The 23242-nt window shown below is 40.5% G+C and overlaps 1 protein-coding gene across 3 annotated transcripts in view; it reads left to right on the top strand.

The window, feature by feature from the left end:
• LOC142161578 (zinc finger protein 692-like) overlaps positions 1-22630 on the top strand; it is a 37604-nt gene extending 14974 nt beyond the window's left edge. For 2 of the 3 annotated variants that reach the window (XM_075217313.1, XM_075217311.1), the window contains 9 exons: positions 379-410; positions 1028-1849; positions 2055-2267; positions 2377-2503; positions 4443-4496; positions 12611-12689; positions 16232-16346; positions 17883-18003; positions 21870-22630. In XM_075217313.1, the coding sequence (XP_075073414.1) occupies positions 379-410; positions 1028-1849; positions 2055-2267; positions 2377-2503; positions 4443-4496; positions 12611-12689; positions 16232-16346; positions 17883-18003; positions 21870-22281 (1975 nt within the window). In that variant the 3' untranslated portion in view covers positions 22282-22630. The remainder of the gene's footprint in view (positions 1-378; positions 411-1027; positions 1850-2054; positions 2268-2376; positions 2504-4442; positions 4497-12610; positions 12690-16231; positions 16347-17882; positions 18004-21869) is intronic. The other variant, XM_075217312.1, reaches the window with a different exon arrangement.
• Positions 22631-23242: the final 612 nt, after the last annotated feature.

Here is a 23242-nt window from a genome sequence, read left to right on the forward strand (position 1 = left end):
ATGGCTGTAATTACAGCAAAAGTTAGCTCTACAAAGTATTAAATCCGGGGACTGATCACTGTTATGCTAGTTTTTTTTAGGACATTTGCTTCTTTTGCGTTAGTTGAATGTTGTAAGGCAAACTGTGTAAATAAAGCTGGAATTTATTTAAATTTCCATGGTGTAAATTTTCATGGTGACAAATAGTAATGATGTTGACAGGGGGACGATTTTGTATAGGCACTATATGTCTATCACACAAGAGTATAACATAAAGCTCTAAGGACTATTTTACAGTGACACAGAACATTAGCCCCCTTCACATTTGATCTGCGGTCACCCTGTGCATGTCACACAGTTAATTCCAGACAAGCATTACACAATTTTCTTTCTTTACAGTTACAGAACAACTGCAAGTTCCGGGACTTCAGGTAAGAAATATCCCACTCTGCTATCCACCCAGCTATTTCTTCAGAGAAAACCACCAATTGCTTTTATGTTTGGCCCTAAAATGACCATTATTCCCAACATCTGTACTACATCGATCATGGATACAAGGCACTTAGTCCGAGCACCATGTTTGGGCAGTTTTATTTGGTACATTAGGGTCAGATTGTTGGCAATGCAGTTTGTTGCTGGTGCTTTTCTCTTTCTTACAGAGGACCTGTCATCGTATATCCAGCAGTCCACCTGTTACGGCAGAGAGATACATTAAGGCGTGCTTGCACCGTGACACAACAAAATTACAGTCTTGGTGGTGGTGCCATTAAGTGATAAATCACCTTTAAATGATATATAACCTTTAATTACAAATAGTATACCCTTGGTGACAGTACTCTTTAAATAGTAAAGTAGAATGGGCCACCACCAGTAACAAAAGCACAAAATATTTCAAATAAGCAATTTGAGTGTTTTCAATTAAATAATCATGAGAAAATGGTTTAAATTCATGATAATTTATGCACATAATGCTATCTCATTCTCTTTTTTTAGCATATCTTATATTGTGTATAGCCTTTATGCTTTATCAATTCACTCTCTTCCCCAGTTCCAAAAGTGATCACACAACTTTCTGTTTCTCCTGCGTCTCTCCACCGTCTGGCATTTTCATGTCATCAACATGGTAGAAACTGTGTTTCTCCCCCCATCATTTTGTCACCGCCACATTCTGATGAGGCCCCAGAGCCACCTGTACTATTTTGGGGATGCAGAGAAGATCACTATTTTCATTGGGATCCAAGTGATAGCACCACAGAGATTGAAACAATGCTTGCAGTCACTACTAGTAATGGAAAAATCCAAGAGAGTCCATCCACAGTAGAGGACAAGACAAAGGAACAGGAGAAAGTTCCAGTGATAAATACAGAGGAGAGTCCGGTGAAGAGTAAAAAAATACAGCCTGAGGCCACGGCTAGGCACAAGGTAATCATGCAGACACCCGAGATAGAGCCTGATAATATTGTTATACAGGAGAGAATAACCGAGAGACAACCTGAGAGTGATATAACTGTTAATAGGTGTCCAGAGAATGTTAATGCACAAGTAGAACTGTCCGATGATGTAGAGGGGATGTCCGAGAACTTTAATATAAATATGGAACTGACTGAGAACATAACAGAAGAGATGCTGCAAAAGACATCTGGAAAGAATTCTGAACCTCTGAATACTACTATATTTGAGAAGAGAGTAGAATGTATAATAGATTATAAGGGACTGTACCATAGTGGAGGACATGAAAAAATACAGCATTCAGCATCAGAGGACAGAGACCCAATGGATGAAGAAACAAGTCCTCAGAGTGTGGGTGATGCTGAGGGCACACAGAAGAGCACCTCCATAGTAAGGAGAAAGCCTGACCTACTTCATTCAGGTGAGCATTAACCGTCAATCTTGATTGGTTCTCCTTACTACTTGCGAGTTTTACCATCTCTTCATGGTCTTCTGTTGTTTTCTTTGTTATATTTTCTTCTCACCCCTCTTGTCTACTCTTTTCTTTATTCCTTCCTTAACTTGACCATGTCCCACTTTCTGCCATTGTACCTTCACATTTCTGAAATTTTCCACCTTCATCTTAGGTCGTGCAGGTAAACATCAGAGAGACAATCTACAGGTATCAGAGTCCAACATTCAAGCCATAACAGGTGAACCAAAGACAGAATTGTCTCTTCCCTGTAGACGCTCTTCTCGTGGTAGCATTGGATATCGGATGAAAGCGGATAAAATGGAACAAGTGTCTCGTTCAGGAGCTCAGTTTATAGGGGTGTGCAAAGTTGTTGATGAGACACACGGTGAGAAACAGTCACCACTGTATGTATATATATATATATATATATATATATATATATATATATATGTCTGTTAATGGAAACAAACTCTTAATAAAGCTTCTACTTGTAGGCTGCGATATTGAAACACCTCTTGGGGCAAAACAGAATATTGAAACATCCACAGAGATATGTCTTATACAAGAGTCCATAGCAGAAGAGGGTATTGAGCAGAAAACGTCTTCAGAGGACTTAGAATGGTAAGAGAGTTTCATAAAAAAAAACAACTTTTACTATAAAAGACATTTACTATTCTATATGCAAAAGTTTTCAGGATATCTTAAAACAAAGTATATTAGCGATGAGGCTGTGATTGTGAGGGGACCATTTTGATATGCATACCAGACTTCTTGTCTATCAATTTGATGAAAAACATTGCAGTGAGCCAAAAAGCATCCAATGGCTAATAAAATAGAACAATAACTTGCAATCAAATATGTATCTTGAATTCTGTCATGGTATGGGAACTTACACAAATCCCTAAAATAATCGTAGTTTAGGTTTCAGTATTGAGGCTGTGTATCAGGCAACCCGTGTATGATAAACAGCTCTAATTGCATTTTGGTGGCTACTATCTTCAATAGTTTGAGTTAACACTGTCCACCAAATGAAAATCGTGAACAAGGCTGTATATCCCCTTGGTATGCTATCATCGGTTTCCACTTCTCCAGCTGCCTAAATATAATGCATCGTTCCTCACAGTTTAGCTGCTGTTGGGGAGCAGAAGGAGGCACTTCCAGGCAAGGCAGGGAATAAGACACAAGGGGAGCACAAGTCAGAAGCCAAGAGCAGCAGGTGAGCTAGGGCATACACCTCTGCAGGAGCCATGCCCAGCTGAGAATCCGGAGCAGAGAGACAACCAATGCGAAAGCCACAGGGCGAGCCAGTATTAAAAAGCTCACAAGCTTATGCTAAAGCATTTATGCTAATTCTCTCTGAGGTATTGTCACTGGAATTAGTATCTTGCTGTCTTGCAAGCAATTGATCCATGTAAGCAATCTCCCTCCAAGGAAATATGGGGAAAATGTCCACTAAATGAAGAAACAGAAAGAGAATACCATAACACTTTTAAAATGTTAAAATGGACACTATGGATCATTTACTAATTTCAAAATATACAGAGACAATCCATTTTTCTAAATATATTGTCCTTAAACACAAACTCTTTTATATGTGGGTGCAGTGTGAGACAGGCTCACATTTAACTCCAAGCACCAATGCATCCAGGAACTCAGAAGGCGCATGCACTCACTTGTCTAAATGAGTGCAAAAATAGGCACAACCTCATACAACTTGCTCTAATTTGATACAGTTTTGCCGCTTTATTAAATTACCCTTTTTTTGGTGCACAGTCTCAGTTTTTATTTTTTCTGTTGCTGGAATAAATGTCCCTAATTGCTAGAGTTGATATCAGCCATTTCAGGCTCAGGTAAGCCATTCAGTGGTCATAACTGATAGGACGTTCTGTGTGCATAGGAAAATAATAGCCCTTCAAGACATGTACAATTGTGAAACAGTTGTTCGCATTTTATATATGAGGCAGCTTGCTTTATAGATTTAGGGCTAGATTTACTAAGCTGCGGGTTTGAAAAAGTGGGGATGTTGCCTATAGCAACCAATCAGATTCTAGCTGTCATTTTGTAGAATGTACTAAATAAATGAAAGCTAGAATCTGATTGGTTGCTATAGGCAACATCCCCACTTTTTCAAACCCGCAGCTTAGTAAATCTAGCCCTTAGTGTTTTTTTTTTAATATGGAACATGAAGGGGATAAGGAGGGTAAGGTAGAAGTCACTTTAGCTATTAATCAAACAAGACTGTAAAAGATCAATTAAATCATCTAGTGAATGAACGGCACTGTTGTTATTGTTATTTTTTATTGTAATCCAACAAGTCAACAAGCCATTCAGTACATCAGAAATTAGGGTAAGTGGTGTTCTGTACATCTGTCTACACATAGTCCAGTGAATTTATGATAGAGCCCATTCTACTCCTTCGTATGATATCTCTTACAATATTCCAATACACACTTAAACTGGCTATTCCGTCTGCTCAGCGCAAGGTGCGTTTTGTATGAATATTTCACTTTTGGGGTCTATCAGGGGTCTAATGATCTTTTCTGCTTTGTGTCCTTTCTAGGCGTAAACCTCGTATAGATGAAGAACTGGCTCAGATCTGTAAGAAGAGGATTAGGCAAGTAAACTCGTCTTTCTGCATCTCCTTAATTAATATTCCTAAACATGGGTAATGCTGGCCATACGCTGTCATATTGGCCCCAAAAGATGCCTGCTTATAATCCAATAGAAATTGATCAGATTATTATCGGACATGTTGGTAAATGTGGTTGGGAGATGACTGCTATTGACCTGTTTGTGTGGTCATCATAAGATGCTGGATATTCAGGCCTATTTCTTCTTAGCTGTATTTTAATCATTTTCCTTTCTTTCTTGCGTAAGGCACTAAGGAGTATAAGAAGGAAATCTCATAATGATATAAATGATCACTAGCAACACAAGACCTATTACTATATATTATACTATACCTGATATCCATTGAGCTAAACCTGCACCTGGTCTTGAGAAAGGATCCCTATGTCTGTCTGCTAATGTCCCTTTCCTTTTTCACTAATTTTTGTTAAATGCTCCTCAATCACATCATGTTGATCTGAAATAAAAGTACAACTCTCTTGGTCTTTAATTTTACATACTCCTCTCCTCTCTGCTTACAACACATCAAGGGCTTCTCTGTTTTGTAATGGCACTTTCCTTATTTGAGTTAATTCTTCATTTATGATGGAAAGTGATTCTTTAGTTTCATTTATCACCTTATCTAAAATGTCTAATTATTATTGCAGTCTAACTGACATTATCCCAATCCCTACTTGAGGAAAGAGTGAATACCAGAACTGCTTGTTTTTGTTTTTGTATGCTAGCTCTCTTTGATACTTCTGGTAAACTATATCCTATCACTATTGCAGGGATAACTCTGCCAAGGAAACAAATTCCATTAGCCCAGACAGTAACTATAAGCCCTTTTTACACACACACAAAATACAGCCCCTGGGGCAACAAAAAGGAGACCCCATACTTATGGCCTGGGCTGCTTTGTACCAATTGAAATATTCAATTTTGTAGGAGGAGGTACGCTTAGGTCAGGGCATGTCATTGTAACATTAAATATTGTTTGATTCTTTGTATTACTTTGCTTTGATATAATTACTGATACATTAGCATTGCTACAATCTGTCACACATCGCACCAGCTAAACCTGCATTTACAGTCACTGTTATCACCTGTTTCCCTCTTTCTGCATTCACTTGCTGGACTGAACTGAGCAGGCACATATCTGGTCTGCTCAATACTTCCTGCATTCTCTTGATTGGCTAATTGCCTGTCAGCTCTGTCTATTTAAAGTACCTGCTTCTCTACCACGTTGCCAGATCTTCAGGTGTACTCTCCTGTTCAGATGTCCTGTTCCCTTGCTCCTGTTTGCTGCCTGTTCTCTGAAGTCTCCAGCAAATCTATCCACAGATCAACACAGCCTTTGTGACTGGTCTAACTACTTCAATTTCTTCTTTAATTACCCGTGGGGATAACTTGAAAGTCGCTCCTCCAGCTCCTCCGCAAACTGCGACTCCCAATACCGAGGCCCAACCGCCGGCTGTCCCCGCTCCTTACCTGAGACTGCCAACTCCTCAAAAGTTTGATTCTGATCTGAAATGTTGAGGGTTCCTCAACCAGTGCTCAATTCACTTTGAGTTACTTCCACAGAACTTTCCCTCGATTCGCAATAAAGTAGCCTATATCATTTTCCTTTTGTCTGGACAGGCTCTGGTGTGGGCGTCTCCTCTATGGGAAAAAGATGACCCCATTCTCCGGGACAGCAAAACCTTTATTTCGGCCTTCCGGAAAATCTTTTTGATAAGCCAGGTCGGGTTCCATCTGTAGCTTAAAGTATCCTCTGCCTTCACCATGGTTCTCAGTCTGTTTCTCAGTACGTAATACAATTCCGTACTCTTTCATCTGAACTCCAATGGAATAACGAAGTCCTGGTTGCAGCTTTCTGGCAGGGACTCTCCGACAGTATAAAGGATGTCCTCGCCTCCCAGGAATTACCGACCTCTCTTGATACTCTGATTTCTTTCTGCCATCGAGTGGACACCCACTTCCAGGAAAGATCCTGACAAAAAGACACTGCCTGACGCTCTGTGAGAACATCTGACTTAGGGTGCCATGTATGAAGTTTGCGCCCCGATCGGTTCATTCAAGATAATCCAGGTCATCAATCCTGCTTCGGTGAAATTAAAGTTGCCCACTGCTCTACGGATTTCCAACACCGTTCACGTGTCCTTACTCAAGCCTCTCATCATTAATCGATTTTCCCCCATCAGGACATCTCCAGCACCTCTTCCTGCTACACATGATGAGTAATTTGAGATAAGTCAAATCCTGGAAGATTTCTCATGGTAAGCTTAAGTATCTTGTGGATTGGACGGGCTTCAGCCTTTGTGACTACTCCACTTACCCTGTGGTAACGCTCTGCAGATTATTGCTATCTGTTCTCTTAAGTCTTCTGCACATCTATCCGCAGATCATCACAGCCTCTGTGTCTACTCCACTATCCTTGTGGTAAACGCTCTGCCGGTTATTGCTACCAGCCTCCTGTGTTAATCAGCACACTGCTCTACTGACTCCTAATCTCTCAGCCATCCTGGTACTTCTCATCTGAAGCATCATCATCATCACCATTTATTTATATAGCGCCACTGATTCCGCAGCGCTGTACAAAGAACTCACTCACATCATTCCCTGCCCCAATGGAGTTTACAGTCTAAATTCCCTAACATACACACACAGAGAGAGAGAGAGAGAAAGAGACTTGGGTCAATTTTGATAGCAGCCAATTAACCTACTAGTATGTTTTTGGAGTGTGGGAGGAAACCAGAGCACCCGGAGGAAACCCACGCAAACACGGGGAGAACATACAAACTCCACACAGATAAGGCCATGGTCGGGAATTGAACTCATGACTCCAGCGCTGTGAGGCAGAAGTGCTAACCACTGAGCCACCGTGCTACCCATATAACTGAAGCATCTTCAGTTATAGTAATGGTTCTCTTTACAGTTTCGCTCATCACCTCCTAGGAGAACCGCGACCTGCGGTCAGGTAGCCTCGAAGACCAAGCGCCCTTGCTGGAGCTTCTGACAAACACCTCCCACTCTGCTAGACTCTGCACCTTCTAGGAGGTAGTGTCAACATGAGCAGACTGTATGCGTACTCCTCTGACCCTTCTGGTTGTGACACAATCTGAAAATCCTATATTCTTATTATTTAACGTGAAATTAAATGATGTCTTTCCTGGGTCTGTGTAATGAATTTTCTTACCCACTGGACTCTGAATAACAGATATCAGGGTAACCAAATAAAAAATACACCTGCCAATCTCAAATACTGTCTCCCAGGGAGATATGTAGCTGAAGTATATTAAATTGAAGGCAGGTTTTGTTTCTAGTATCACACTGTTCTGCTACCTCAGACCAAGTGACTGGTACTGCATATAAAAGGTGTCTTAACACCTGTGCGAGGTATATGTAAACATGCCCAACAACTTGTTTCATTGGTTACCAGTGCAGTAATTGTGTGTGTGCGTAGCAACAAGTTTGTCCCTTTTTCCTGTATTTAAATGAGGGTCTGTGAGGTCTGTCATGTTACTTACTTTGCAAGAATAAAATAAAGATGATTCCTCCAACAAAGATGGCTGTTGCTGAAGTGAATGCCCAAAGTCCTTCATTTGGATTGGGTTCTTACAAATTCATTGTCAGGTTCCTTGTCTCACTTTTTTTTAACAGCAGCGACCTTTTTGGTTGCCCTCAGAGCTACCTGACACTGACTGATGCAATTCCAGGCTGGGGTTCATTATGCCCAACTAAGCTGGTGTAACTGGAATTGTTGTCGCAAAACAACTGTGGGAAGTGTCTGCGAGGATGTCTTCTTTTTCCAGTAGTGTAGGGGGAGCAGTTACCTTCTTGCAGTGTGAGGCGTGTTTCCACGTTGACTTCTCTCCCACCTTGACTGAAACTGACGATGTCAGAAGAACTTGGTAAAAACCTTCCCACTGATCAGACAGTCCTCCTTTTCTTACAAACACCTTTATTATCAGATTGTCACCTGGATTTAGAAAATGACATTTATCAGGCAGATGAGTAGAAAGCATTGCATCATGGATCTGCCTTATTTGTCTGATCACTTGAGCCAAGTATTTAAGTCAAGTCATTTCCTGTAGGTATGTCTGGTACGGTGGTAATCGTTTAAATGATTACCATAAATTCGACAAAGAGGACGCCTACAAAAAAATTCCAATTTTACAAAAAAAACGATTGCAATCGATTCATATTTACCTCCAACCCGACCCTTCAGATTTCCGATCGCACCGTCCTGCTGACAGCTACTTATACGAAAACACAGGTGTCTGGCAGTACACTTTCACGTCACTGTGACCTCCATCAATGTTAATTTAAAGCCGCAATGTCGGGACCCCGCAGGTTTGTGTTTGTGGTGTGTGCTTGGCATTTCATGATACCTATTGCTTTTGGTAGCATTAATGCATTCAACAGTTCTTGTGCCACCTTAGCATGTGCGATGGGTGTGTCATTTGATGTGAGGAAGTTCCTCATTTTCCATAACACCTGAAATCATGGGATATACCAAATGCATACCTCGAGTCTATGTATATTTTTAAAGTTTTGGTTTTAGCAAGCTGGCAGGCTCTAGTGCAGGGGTCGGCATACCCCAACATGCTTGCCAGACGTGGCATGCAGACCACTTTTGTCTGGGACGCCGGCGCTCTGCAGCTGCTTTACTAAAGCAGAAGATGATGGCTGAAACGGAGCTTCCGTGCATGCACAGCAGCTCAGTTTCACCCGTCATCGGCTGCTTTAGTGAAGCAGCGCCCAGGTTTCTGGAACGGATGACGTGTCTCCAAAGGTAAGTATGAGAAACACTATAAATTGAGGGGCACATCTATGTGGCATAGCATGAATTGAGGGGCACATCTATGTGGCATACTATGAATTGGGGGCACAGCTATGTGGCATTATATGAATTGTGTGCACAAACTATGAGGCATGATATGAATTTGGGGCTCAACTATGTGGCATAATATAAAGTGGGGGTACTACTATGTGGCATAATTTGAACATGAATGTTTACTTGTTGATCCCATTACAATTAATATTATGATACTAGCATCATAAAATAAGACACAATTAAATGTAATATATATATATATATATATATATATATATATATAGATAGATATACAGTATAAATATATATACTGTATATAAATATACATACATACACACACAACCAACTGGCACACCTGGGCTTAACTAGATTTTAGCTTGCACACTCATAGATAAAGTTTGCCAACCCCTGCTCTAATGAGTACTATAAGTTCTGCCACCTATGCTGAGTGTGGAGGTCGTAATGCCTTAGCTTCCATTACTTCATTGTCAGTGGCTACCGCATATCCTGACTGTAAAACACCTTGCTCAGTTCTTTCGATCTGGCCTTGAAGAAAAATGTTGTTTCGACAATTTGTAAACAATCATAATGTATACTCCCCACTTCCCCCTCAGAGAGTGAAAACTCAGCATCCCCAATGATGGAAAAAAGTGTAGCAGGATTAAGGACTGTACATCTTTGCAAAATGATATTTGAAGGAACCAACAAACTAAGTTTCCTCTTTGTAAGCTTAGCAGTAGAAATGTTTTGTGCCTGTTCACAAGTTAGCAAACAATTGTTGTCCAAGGACAATATCTGCAGACTTTTCAAACAGCAGTGCAGCTGCTGTTACACCTCTTAAACATGCTGATAGAGCGCTAGTAAAAGGATTTAGGGGGGCACTGTAGTATGCTACAGGCCTTTGTCACTGTGTTTCTGTGTGAGAACCCCTGATGCAAGTCCTAACTGCTCCTAAGTGTAAAGAGAGAATGATTTGTCATATGTTGGGATACCCAGTGCAGGTGAATTGCATAGAGCTTGTTTAAGTGCAGAAAAACATCCCTTTGTTTCTTTAGTGTATATGACTGGATCTGGGGCTGTGCACTTTCTGAGGTCATATTGTCGGGCTGCTATCTTTTAACCTGGTGATAGACAGCGACCAATGTATGAAAAAAAATTCTCAGCCATAACTGCATTTGTCTTTAGAGACCTTGTGACTATTCTGTGTAGGGTATGTAAGCAGTTCTTGAGTATCTCTAAAAGAAATTTCAAAATTAGGTGAACAAATAAGAAGGTTATCCACATACAGATTAAAGATTGAACCATCTTTGGGAGACAGGGTAACACAGTTATCGGTTATGTTTTGATTTAAATAAAATGCTAAACTATCAATGGATCAATGAGAAGGTTTGGCTTGAACAAATTGCACACCCCTTTAAAGGAAAACATATAAGTCTTGACTACCTTTATCTATGGTAATAGGGAAAATGCTTAAATTAACAACAGACAATTATGCCCTATCAAGTGGTATTTGCAATATATAGTGGCTTGGAACTACAATATACCGTGATTTGGTTACAGAAGTAACCTTTATCCTGTACAGCAACATACATACTCAGTGTCTCACCAAAAAATAAATCACTTGCACACACCTGCAATAGAACTAAGTGACCTAGCTGGAATCTCAGCACTGTAAGTCAAATTACTAAAAATAAAAATCACTGCAGATTGATATTCAGAAATGGAGCAAAATTATACTCCTACAAGTTTAGAAGGTAAACAATTACATCTTCTTGCCAATACATATAAATAATGGAAAAGTAGAAAACAAATGTTATTCTTCTAGTAATCAACCATAAAATAAAATGAAGACACTCACTCTCCCACTGAAAGAGGAAAAAAAATTGAATGCATATTAAAAGAAGAGCATTTGCAGTCAGTGGTCTACACTCTGTGGCTATAGCAAGAACAAGAACAGCCATCACTATAAAGTGCCACCTCTATGTTCAGGACAGAGGAAGATGTGTATTATGCAATATGTTAGGTGCATTCCATCTATTTAGTCTGTATGAGGTCACATTTACAAATAAAGGGACCACTAGTTTAATAAATAGAATGGATTGAATCACCCCTTTGTTAAACATTCCGCATGCCCCTGCATCATACAGGCTTCAGTCAGAAGGGGTTAGTGAGACCATAGTTTTACAGGACTGTTACAATGAATTTTTGCAAAGAGAGGATGGCAAATTACACTATAATAAGTGTGCAAGGTGCAGAGCGATTCAATAAAATGTAATTAAGGTTCTTAACCTTAATTTAATAGGAGCTGACATCTCAGTTGCTACTTATACTCGGATTGTACTGGACCAAATAGTGGGAGATACCTAATCCTGACTTTCCTCACACTCTCTTTCGGCCTTGTCCTAGTATATACCCAGTAGTGTCACTGCATTTCCCATAGTCGTTACGGAAAGTGCATCACTTTTCACAATGGCAGAACATAACATTTGACAATTTACATTAATCAGTGGGAACAGTTCCAGTGGACTTAATTGACATCCGTTTACCTGATTGTTCTATGCATCTACCCAGTGCAATGTCCGCATGGTTGTATTTAAACAGTTAAATAAGATACAGTTTAAGATAAATGTTGGGAGACATGATAATGTGCTATACTATGGAATTGTATTGTAATATGAACTGCACTATAAAGTGCTATCACAGTCCAAGCCATTTAAATGGTGGGAATATAAGAACCAGGGAACGCAGTCAGAGCTGTGAGAATAGCAGCAGGGCTTGAAGCAACACAAATATAATTATGGCTATTGTTAATACACCAATAGTTGCCTCCTCTCCCAGAATGTGCAGGAGACTCCCGATTTTCTGTTAGTCCTCCCAGGAGAGCAGGGTAACCTCCCGCATCATGCCCACTTTGTTAGTGAAGTGGGTGAGGGCAGGCTTAATGACGTGATCCTCGTGACCCCTGTTGTGATAGGCTTAAAATGGTGATGTTCAGCGGAGGGGGTGGGGCCTAATGATATGATCCATGTGGGCACGCTCTTATGACTCGCTAATGAGGGGAGATCTCAGAAGTTAATAGGTATGAATAAACCACGTTAGAAAGCAAATGGGATAGGATCAATTAAACAAATCACTAGACTCCCTTTAAAATAAATTTGTGTTTTATCCACATGGTTTTGTGATCGTAATACTATCTCATGATATCTGTACCCTCTCTCTCCGCTAAGCCTGGCAGGAAGCCTGCATGACTCCATGTAATAGACAACTGTGTTTTTTTGCAGGAAAGCCACACCACTGGAGCTGCTTATGTGTGAGTTTGATGATTGCGGAAAGATCTTTTCTAAAAGGCAGTATCTGAATGTGAGTATGATGAGGTGTTCCTATTACAATGATTCACTATTTCCTGTGCCGAATGTTGACTAAAGCTTCCAGACGGTAAAAAACATCCATCTTCAAGAATGATAATTAGTCACAAAAATTGTGTAAAAAATATTTTTTCTTCAATTAGTTACATTCACAATATGAATTCAACACAAAAATGTCATCCATTATTTTATTCTGCATCTAATGGGTACAGGGATACCAATTATGTGTTTTCTCTTGGGTTTATGGGCAGCATTTTGGGTCATAATCTGCCCCCCCAAAAAATAAATGATAAAAATAAAAAATACAATTCTCTTGCGAAGAGTAAAAAATATAATAAAGTCGGTTGGCAATGTCGACATAATGCAAATAATGGTGTGGCCCCCTGATGTGCAAAATAGGCACGAATCCCTAGTGTGTCAAGCACTGGAAAGTGGACAATCACAGGATTGGATATGAAATGTTTTTATTAATATTGTCGACATTCAAAATGCATATACCATAATGTCGACAGTCATAATGTCTACACATTCAGAATGTCAACATGTAAAATGTGTACACACTGTCATAATGTCTACAGTGATGTACACAGAAATGCAATTCAAGTTAATAAACAAACAAACGATGTGCCCCCCCACATACAGCTTAATCAACCTTACTAGCAAAACCGGAGGGTCAAAAAGCATGGGGTTACCTTGATTTTACTATTGCCAGCACTAGGCTTTGCCAGCCTGGGCTCATGGCACTATTTAACATGGAAGCCCACATCATGGGGTGCCCCTGCCATAATGCCAAACCAGCCCCAGGCCGGTGAGCTGTATTTCCTTGGGATTTCCCAGTTTGAACTTGGGGCTTGAGTTCAAGCATTTGTTGGCAGCCATGGCTATTCTGGTGCTTGTAGTTCTACACGTGTTCAGCATGCCTAAACACTTCATGGCAACCTGGGCTTGCTGGGACCTGTAGTGCACCAGGGACAAAATGGATTTCACTTACGCAATTAATATTACCCCACACCCACCGCCCCAGGGCTCTGGGGGGAGCCCTATTGTTATCAGTACGGTGCTGGTTAAACCTAGAGGGGATGGGTGTCTGCATTTTTTTTTTTTTTTTGCAGACCCAATCTTCCTATGGATTCCAGCCACGTGCTGGCTAGCCTGGGGCTGGTTTGGCATTATGGCAGGGGGACCTCACGCTGCGCCTTTCCCTGTTATAGTGCCATTATAATGACATTTATTGTCGTTTTTGTTTACATCTTTTTATTTTTGTCGACATTTTGAATGTTGACATTATAACTCTATAGCCATTATGTTAAATATGTAGACATTTTAGACGTCGACATTTTGAATGTGTAGACATTATTACTGTTGACATTTCGACTCCATCCCCAATCACAGACATTCACAGTGGCTTAGTGATTAGCACTTTTACCTCACAGTACAGGTGTTATGAGTTTGATTCCCGACCATGGCCTTATCTGTGTGGAGTTTGTTTCTCCCCGTGTTTGTACAGGTTTCCTCCGGGTGCTCCAGTTTCCTTCCACAATCTGAAAACATATTAGTAGGTTATTTGACTGCTATCAAATTGACCTTAGTTTCTCTTTGTCTGTGTATGTATGTTAGGGAGCTTAGACTGTAAGCTCCAATGCAGAGTTGTAACTTAAAACATTAGCACCTGGGATGAGAGGGAAAACTGCTGCCTCCCTAGCCCTCAATTTTAAGAAAATGCACCTAAAATATTCATAAACTGCGCCACCCTTCAGCGTTGCACTCTGGGCAGTCGCTCCTCTCGCACAGCCCTAGTTACGACCCTGCTCCAATGGGGCAAGGACTGATGTGAGTGAGTTCTCTCTACAGTGCTTCGTAATTAGTGGCGCTATGTAAATAGCTGCTGATGATGATTGAAGTCTGTGGTAGAGCATGTAAATGCATGCTCTACACTAGGGGTGCTGTGGCAGAGGTGATCTGGGTCTTACTCTTTTGTTTTTCACTAACAGGTTTTTCCCCTCCCTTTTTTTCCCGGTTTTCCAAGAAATAATAGGTCAAGACCAGGAAATCTGCAATTTGAAAGTGTAAACACTGGTCTTACTAAACCCAGATCATCTGTTTCCTGCAGAAAACATCAGTGACTACTTCACTGGTGTTTCCTGTTGTCACCCTGGACTCCATTATGATGCAATATTTCTAATTAGCAACTGGGTGTCCTCCTTCTTATTTACATGTATGCTAGCTAGTGTCACAGCTTTGTAATAACTGCGGCCAATCAAAGTAGGAATGTACGTCACACCAAAGCATGAGACAGGCCATGACATACAGTATATCCCCATCACTGATATGAAATAAGTTCAGTATTTAAAACAAATTTTATGTGACTAAACTTAGCCTTAATTTAATATAACAAGGCTGTAAATTGATACAATTTACTGTATATGTAACTCCCATGATTGGGTCTACCTAGTAACTAGTTGCACTTTTATATACAGCCCATGATTTTATTCTGCTTTGCAGCCTCTGCCAGGCACTCTGCGTTCCATCAACAACTCCTTTTCTATCTCCGTTTTCCTCAATTATATTCCATTTAATGTGTAAGTAGCGTTGTTATTACACTTGGCTTGGTGCATAACCCTACATTTAACTGCATTAAATCTAACCTGACATTTCTCCACCCAGTTTGCCATTTTGGGCTAAAATAAAAAGTTTTTTAGTAAGGGACTAACCTGCTCTGTTAATATACTCCCTACACTTTGTTTTCATGTCTATATTATTTAAATCTACCCTGCATATCCCTGTCTTCGCCACTGTCTGGCCCTGCGCTGCACTATATCACTTTACAAATCAATGATTAATTATAATAATAAAACTGCTAAGCAACTTTAGCTCACAAAAATAAAAGGTTTTAAAAACCATAAGGTGCAATCTGCATTGTGAGTCACCGAAAGGGTTAATATTTTTTTATTCTATGGTATGTAAATGTATTTTATAACTCAAGCTTGCTGTGTGCATATTATTTTAGTTTCTTTTTATTAATTATCACTCCAGTTTTCTGCAAAAAAACCATTTGTAATGTCATCATCATCAGCTATTTATATAGCGCCACTAATTCCGCAGCGCTGTACAGAGAACTCACTCACAGCAGTCCCTGCCCTATTGGAGATTACTAACACACACACACGTCAATTTATTAGCACTAGTATGTTTTCAGCGTGTGGGAGGAAACCAAAGCAACCGGAGGAAACCCATGCAAACACAAGGAGAACATACAAACTCCACACAGATAAGGCCATAGTCGGGAATTTAACTGTGAAGCAAAGGTGCTAACCACTAAGTCATTATGCTGCCTCTGTCAGCAACAGATTCAGTAGACATTCTAGTTGTTTACAAAAATAAGAGTAGCTTCATCTGGTAATGAAAATATCATTTCAATAGTTATTTTCTATCAACATAGACACCTAAGTCCACTGTACTAAAGGTATCCTTTGGGGTTCTGTTTAAAAGAAAGGGACACAATTGTATTTTAAGCTCTGTTTTTATTTTCCTTTTCAGTATCACCAAAAATATCAGCACATGTACCAGCGCATGTTCCGTTGCTCTGTCTCTGAGTGTGGGAAGACATTCAATTTCAAAAAGCATCTTAAGGAGCACGAAAAGAGACACAGTGGTAAGATTATATACATTAAACATTACAATTTCGCTGCTAATTTGACACTTCAAATATTTCTTCATTAATTGTTGAAAGTGTCATATATATGTAACTGCCCCTCTGGCGTTGTTATTCACACCTCCTGGTGACTGAAGGTTGTGGCCCAGCTTCAGGACCCAGAGGAGACATACCAGGGGTTAAATGTATTAACCTGTGATTTTAGCAAATCTCCGATATTTGGCGACTTTGCCGGCAAAATTTAAATGGGCAATTCGTTTAAAGGCCAAACTTTAAACACATTGCCTTAAATTTAGCCGGCAAAGTCTCCAAATATCGGGAATTTGCTAAAATCACAGATTAATACATTTACCCACAGGAATGGTTGCATAGCAACATAGAGCTGGTATAAGCTTAACATAAATGTGTAGTTAAAGACTGACAGCCAAGGACCGGGGATGCTGGAAGAATGTCCCGTGATCATCCGGCAATCTGTGGCCTGCTGCCACGAAGAGCCAAAGTACATAACGGGGAGAATATGAGTGAAATAGGACAGATCTGAGAGAGAATTGACCTCAGAAAGTATGATAGAGAGGAGAGCTCAGTCAGGGGGGATATTAGCCATTACCTCAGAATATAATGGTATGACTGAGACACAGCATCTGAATGAGTAACCCAGAGCAATCTTGCTGGGAGCAGAGAGGCAGCAAACGTGATGTTAGGCCTGAGTGAACACTAGCAAGGAAGTGTCAGAGCCTACGCAAGTGATGTTACCCACTCAGAAGAGAAACACTGCTGAGAGAGAATGTACGCTGAGGAAGAGACAGGAGATGTATTTAGTTGCTTTATTATCTGTAAACCAAGTATGGTGCTGAAGGAGAAGTGCAAATAAAGAGTTACTATTTTGCATTGAGATGGTCTGGCACCCAAATTACTGCAACAACTATTGCACTGTACCACCACGCAACAACACCTGTGTCACTACTTAACAGACATTGCTGTGCAAGGGACCCTCAGGTCACTTATGCCCACACCCAGAAGCTATTCAGGGCAGAGGAAAGTGCAAGCCCCACCCATGCACCCAAGAACCTCGCACACAGTGACAGGGGGTTACAGATAATAAAGTTTCTCTCATATCTATTGCTACAAACTGCAATCTGGGGGTAAATGTATGAAGCTTCGGGTTCTTCAACACCCGCGAGTTCGGCGTCTTCAGCGCTTAAATTTAAAGCGGCGCTGCCTTGTAAAGGGAAACTTCCCTTCCAGATCTTTTACCAATTCAGTGGTCCTCTACCTCTCTGTGATCCTCTCCCCGAAAGCAAATCAGACCTCACTTCTTTTGAATGAACAGTTCAGTTTTTCCAGGAGGGTTAGACCAGCCAAAGGAAAGGGAGACTGATTCAAAACTATGGCTCATTGCACAGGACCTGGAAAAGAACTATTCTCCCATATGTACTATGATCTGCTGTTTCATATACAAATAAAGAATATACATGCAAAGTATGTGTGTTTACATGTGGAAACTTCAATTCTGTAAAAGACATTTTCACGTTACAGGTATTTGCTTTCTATTGATAGATCGAAGAGACTTCATCTGTGAATTCTGTGCACGAGCATTCCGCAGCAGTAGTAACCTCATCATCCACCGTCGCATTCACACAGGGGAGAAACCGCTTCAGTAAGTACTTGCCGCTTTCCGTGTACTTTACATGGACTCTTCTGTCTCTTACTCAGATTGCTTCCATGATGTTTTTTCCTTCCCCGTTTCTCTTCTATTATTATTATAATTACAGATTTGTAATAATAATTATTCTCATTCCATCTACTCACATTTTTCTTTGCTCATTTGAATTGCTATCAACAATTCCTATTGTCATTAATTTACATAATACATCCCCAGTGGGATGTGCACTCTAAATTCTCCTTTACAAACTAGGGTCCCTTTTGTCAGAAACCAATTCATCTATAGTGAGAAGCAACCAGAGCACCAGAGAAAACCCATGTAGGCACATGGAGAACATAACAGACGCCACACAGTTGAGGCCCTTCAGGGCCTACCCAATGCTAACCACTGTGACATTCATTTTTGCCATAATATTGCTGAGCAGTTGGCATATATTTTGATCCAGTACGAAAGACATCTTGTTAGATTGGCACACATGCCAATGTGAAAGATTCCATTGCACAACAGAATTTAAGTTATTGGAAATTTAATTTACTTTTAATATGTAGTTGACTACAAGCTACCCTTTTCCACTTAAAATTTTACACATATATTTATAAATGTTATAAGTGATTTATAAGGGCTTGCATTTTAGTTTTTATGTTCATTTAAATAATTTTTTTACTAGTGCTCATACGTGTACAGTTTTTACAGGACAATTTTAACAAGAAAGCAACCCCCTAATTAATTTAATTAAAATCTAATTCTAATAATTATTGGGGAAATTAAATGCAGATATTCTCAATTTAATTAATCACCTGTTTTTTTATTTTTTACTATTTGTATTCTCATTACGCTTATTGAATTCCCCCCAAGAGTTTTTTCTAAAGATATGGAGCCCCAGGATCATTGTGTCTTATGTTTCTCACCTATGCCACTGAGAGGTAAACACATTGCCCTGCAGCACCTATTTTAAACACTCCCATCCCTTCCTTTTCCTATCCCATTTCCTTTTCTCTGTCCAGTTAAATTATAGTGCATTGCTTAACTTGCTGTGCAAGACAGAACCAGTCCTTACTTTAAAAACTTCAGTTTTCAACATCAAAATCACTATAGCTCATTTAAAGATGGTAATAAGGTCATTTAATACAATGTGTGTGTGTGTGTGTGTTTGTGTGTGTGTGTGTGTGTGTGTGTGTCGAGGCATGGATGCCGCATGACCTCTGAAGGTGTCCTGTGGTATCTGAAACCCAGATGTTAGCAGCAGACCCTTTAAGTTCTGTAAGTTGTGAGGTTGGACCTCCATGGCTCAGACTTGTTTTTCCAGCACATCCCACAGATGCTCGATTGGATTGGGATCTTTGAAATTTGGAGGCCAAGTAAAAACCGTCATCTTCATCAGCAGCAGCTATTTATATAGCGCTACTGTTATGACTGCCTTTGTTTTGTATCTGGCAGCAGTACCTATAATCCATCAGAGGTGCTGCTGTCCTGCTCCTGAACTCTGCAACATGCCTGAAGGAGTTAATCTCCTTGTCTGATGCTAATTAGAACTGCACCTGTTGCACTGCTTTAAGTACCTGCCTCTAGCTGTGCTCTGTGCAGTTCATCCGTTGTTCCTGGCTACTGATAACCTGCTCCTGTTCTGTTTGGTATATACCTGCTGGATTGTATTTCTGTGTATGACCCCTGCCTGTACCTTGGACCTTGCCTGCTTGCCTGAGACCCCGAATCGTTTGCCTGTACCTTGGACCATGCTGTTTTGCCTGTTGCCCTAACCTTTTGGACAGACTTCTGGACCTCGCCTATTTGCTTGATCTCTGCCTGGCTATTTTGATTTTATTTGTCTGGTCTCTATTTGATCCCTGGACTCTGTGCTTTCCTAGACAGCCTTGTGCCTTCTGGACTGGGGTAAACTTATTATACTTGTTCGTGCCATTTTACTATACAGCCTCTTTTGGAACCTGCTATACGTGGATTTGAGTTATCTTTGTTAATATATTTACCTGAATAAAGACACTTTGCCTTACACTTCCATTGCTCTTCGTGAATGCACTGGGATTCATAACAGCTACTAATTCCACAGTGCTGTACAGAGAACTCCCTCACATCAGTCCCTATCCCATTGGATCTTACCATCTAAATTCCATACCATACACACACACACAGACAGACAAACATTGAGAGAGAGACTAGGTTCAATTTGATAGCAGCCAATTGACCTACTAGTATGTTTTTTGAATGTGGGAGGAAACTCACGCAAACACAGGGAGAACATACAAATTCCACACAGATAAGACCATGGCCGGGAATCAAACTTATGACCCAGTGCTGTGAGGAAGAAGTGCTAACCACTAAGTCACTGTGCTGCCCAACTCTTTGTGATGTTCCTCAAACCATTCCTGAACATTTTTTGCAGTGTGAGAGGACGCATTATTCTGCTGAAAAAGGCCACTGCCATCAGGGTATAATGTTGTACTTGATCTGCAACAATGTTTAGGTAGGTGGCACGTGTCAAAGTAACATCAGAATGAGTGCCAGCACCCAAGGTTTCCCAGAAGAACATTGCCGAGAGCAAAACATTGCCTCTTGCCTTCTTACCATGGTATATACTGGTGTCATCTCTTCCCAAGGTAAAGGACACATGCACCCAGCCATCCACATTATGTCAAAGCCCCATACGCAGCAAGTTGCAATACACGGTGTGTTCTGACACCTTTCTATCATAGGCAGCATTAATTTTTTCATTTGTGCTACAGTAGCTGTTTTGTGGGATTTGACCAGACGGGGTAGCTTTCACTCCCCACATGGATCAGTGAGCCTTGGACGCACATAACTGTCATTGATTTCGGCAGTTGTCCTTCCTTGGACCACTTTTAGTAGTTACTATCCACTGCATACTGGGAACAACCCACAAGACCTGTTGTTCTGGAGATGCTCTGACTCAGTCATTTAGCCATCACACTTTGCCAAAGTCATTCAGATCCTTAAGCTTGCCCATTTTTCCTTCTTTCAACACATCAACTTCAAGAACTGACTGTTTAATTGCAGCTTAATATATCCCACCCATTGACAGGTGCAATTGTAATGAGATAATCACTGTTATGCACTTCACTTGTCAGTTGTTTTAATGTTGTGGCTGATTGGAGTATGTATCCCAGGTTTCTGTTCTATGTGTTTTAAAACCCTAGCTTTTGTTTTGGGAAAGAACTTCCCAAACATAGTTTCGACTGCAGAAAGAGCCAGAGTAGGGTCCCTGGGGTTGTGAATGGAGATAGAAAGGCAAGCTCCATTCATTAGGTCCATTTTATGGCTTCCAACTTAACAGAAACTTTGCTGAATAATCAGGAGTTGCACCTATGAGGTGTAGTTAAAAGGCTGTGAGGCTGTTCCCTTACTCTCTCACTGCCTGGGGAACAGGTCAGAGGCCTGCTGAGAGACACTGCCACTATTACATGTAACTTCTGTCCTCTGTGTTAGTGGGACATTAGGTCCTTCCACCTTAAAGAGGGAATTCTCTGATTATGTTCTTTAGAGCCAGACAGACAGGCTAGGATTTGTATTTGTTTGTTTTGTTTACTTTATTTGGCTAAATAAAACCAGCTGCAGCTACTTGTACTGCAGCACTGGACTGTTGTGCTATCGATTGGCTGCTGCATGAGAATTGCTGCTGTTTACCCCAGGAGATGGCAACCCTAACCTGAGATATGTGTGTGTATGTATGTATATATATATATATATGTATATGTGCGTGTGTATGTGTATGTATATATATATATATATATATATATATATATATATATATATCTCGTGGGCTATCATTAATCCATCACAGGTCAGAACCATTCACAATTTTTATGTCTCCTTCCTCTCCCCTGTAGATGTGAGTTCTGCGGTTTCACCTGCAGACAGAAGGCCTCACTGAACTGGCATATGAAGAAACACAATGTTGACTCACTGTACAACTTCCCCTGCGATATATGTAGCCAGAGGTTTGAGAAGAGAGATAATCTTGCAGCACACAGGAGTCGCAAGCATCCAGCCTCCCAAGTGACCGTTATCTCATGCACTACCCACTGTAACACTCCCTCCATAGAAAATGTATGTGAAACTGAAGCAAGCTGTAAGGCTGACTGCCCAGAAAGAGAGGAGATTGTGCAGACCCCTCCGGAAAGTGTAAGAGAGACTCTCTTCCCAGAGTATCTAGACTTGACAGAAAACGTCCAAGGAGCACCCCAACCTCCAGCTCAAGTTTCAGGGAACTCAGAGATATCACTAGTGATTGTCTTGTAATTTTTCTAGAGCAGACCCGACAGCTCATATTGTTCCAGCCTGTGACAACAAGTGATCTCTTAGCAAGTGAAACTCATCACACAATCTCTATCATCTGGAGAGAAGTATTATTATTATTATTATTATTATTATTATTATTATGTGCCTGCCTCCGGGAGCCAATCACCATGGCCTGCCCTCACACAGACATCGCGGGAGGACATAAAGTAGGAGCACTGCCATTTCATTGTGTCTGAAGGACAGATCTTTATCAAGATATCATATAAAGACTTACGTTAGTGAGTCAGCTGTTGAATGAATTGGCATTGGATTGAACAAATAAAATAAAAATGCAATCACTCTTATAGTATTTGTCACCGTGCAGTGTATTTATTTCTTATTTGTATTGTCCAAAGAGTGCCTACAGTAACCGTTGACAGATGTGCTCGCATCATTGCTGTCAAAACAGATTTAATGATATGGAGCCATTTTTTTTCTATCTAAGATGTAAAAAATATCAAGTTATCCATTCGAACCATATTTCCATCTTTGCAGAATAAGCCTTTTACACTAATTGTTTTCTTTTAACTAAGCCGTCTAATGTTCTGCAGAACATTTACCTTGTTCCAACTGCCTTTCACGGTTTGTGAGCTCAAGAAATTCCATCTCTATGCAGAATTTCTCACATAATCTGCTTATTGTGGTAATCCACAAATTGGATGATATTTACCAGTGTAGTTCAGCAGTAGCTGGGGAGTCCTTGTCACCAGCTGGAGAATATTGTTATACTAAGCTGGTCTCACTGAAACAATAAGAAAAGTTAGGCAGGTCTTTAATTACATTGCCTTGGACAAAATGGAGATAAGCCACTACCATTCAGGAAAATAGACTTCTGGATAAAGCCATTATATGGTAGCATTTTTTGGTCAAGGCTTTACCCTCAGAGCATGGCACATGCTTCTGTTGACACAGAATTATATTA

The sequence above is a fragment of the Mixophyes fleayi genome, chromosome 6 (genome assembly GCF_038048845.1).
Source record: "Mixophyes fleayi isolate aMixFle1 chromosome 6, aMixFle1.hap1, whole genome shotgun sequence".
NCBI lineage: Eukaryota > Metazoa > Chordata > Amphibia > Anura > Limnodynastidae > Mixophyes > Mixophyes fleayi.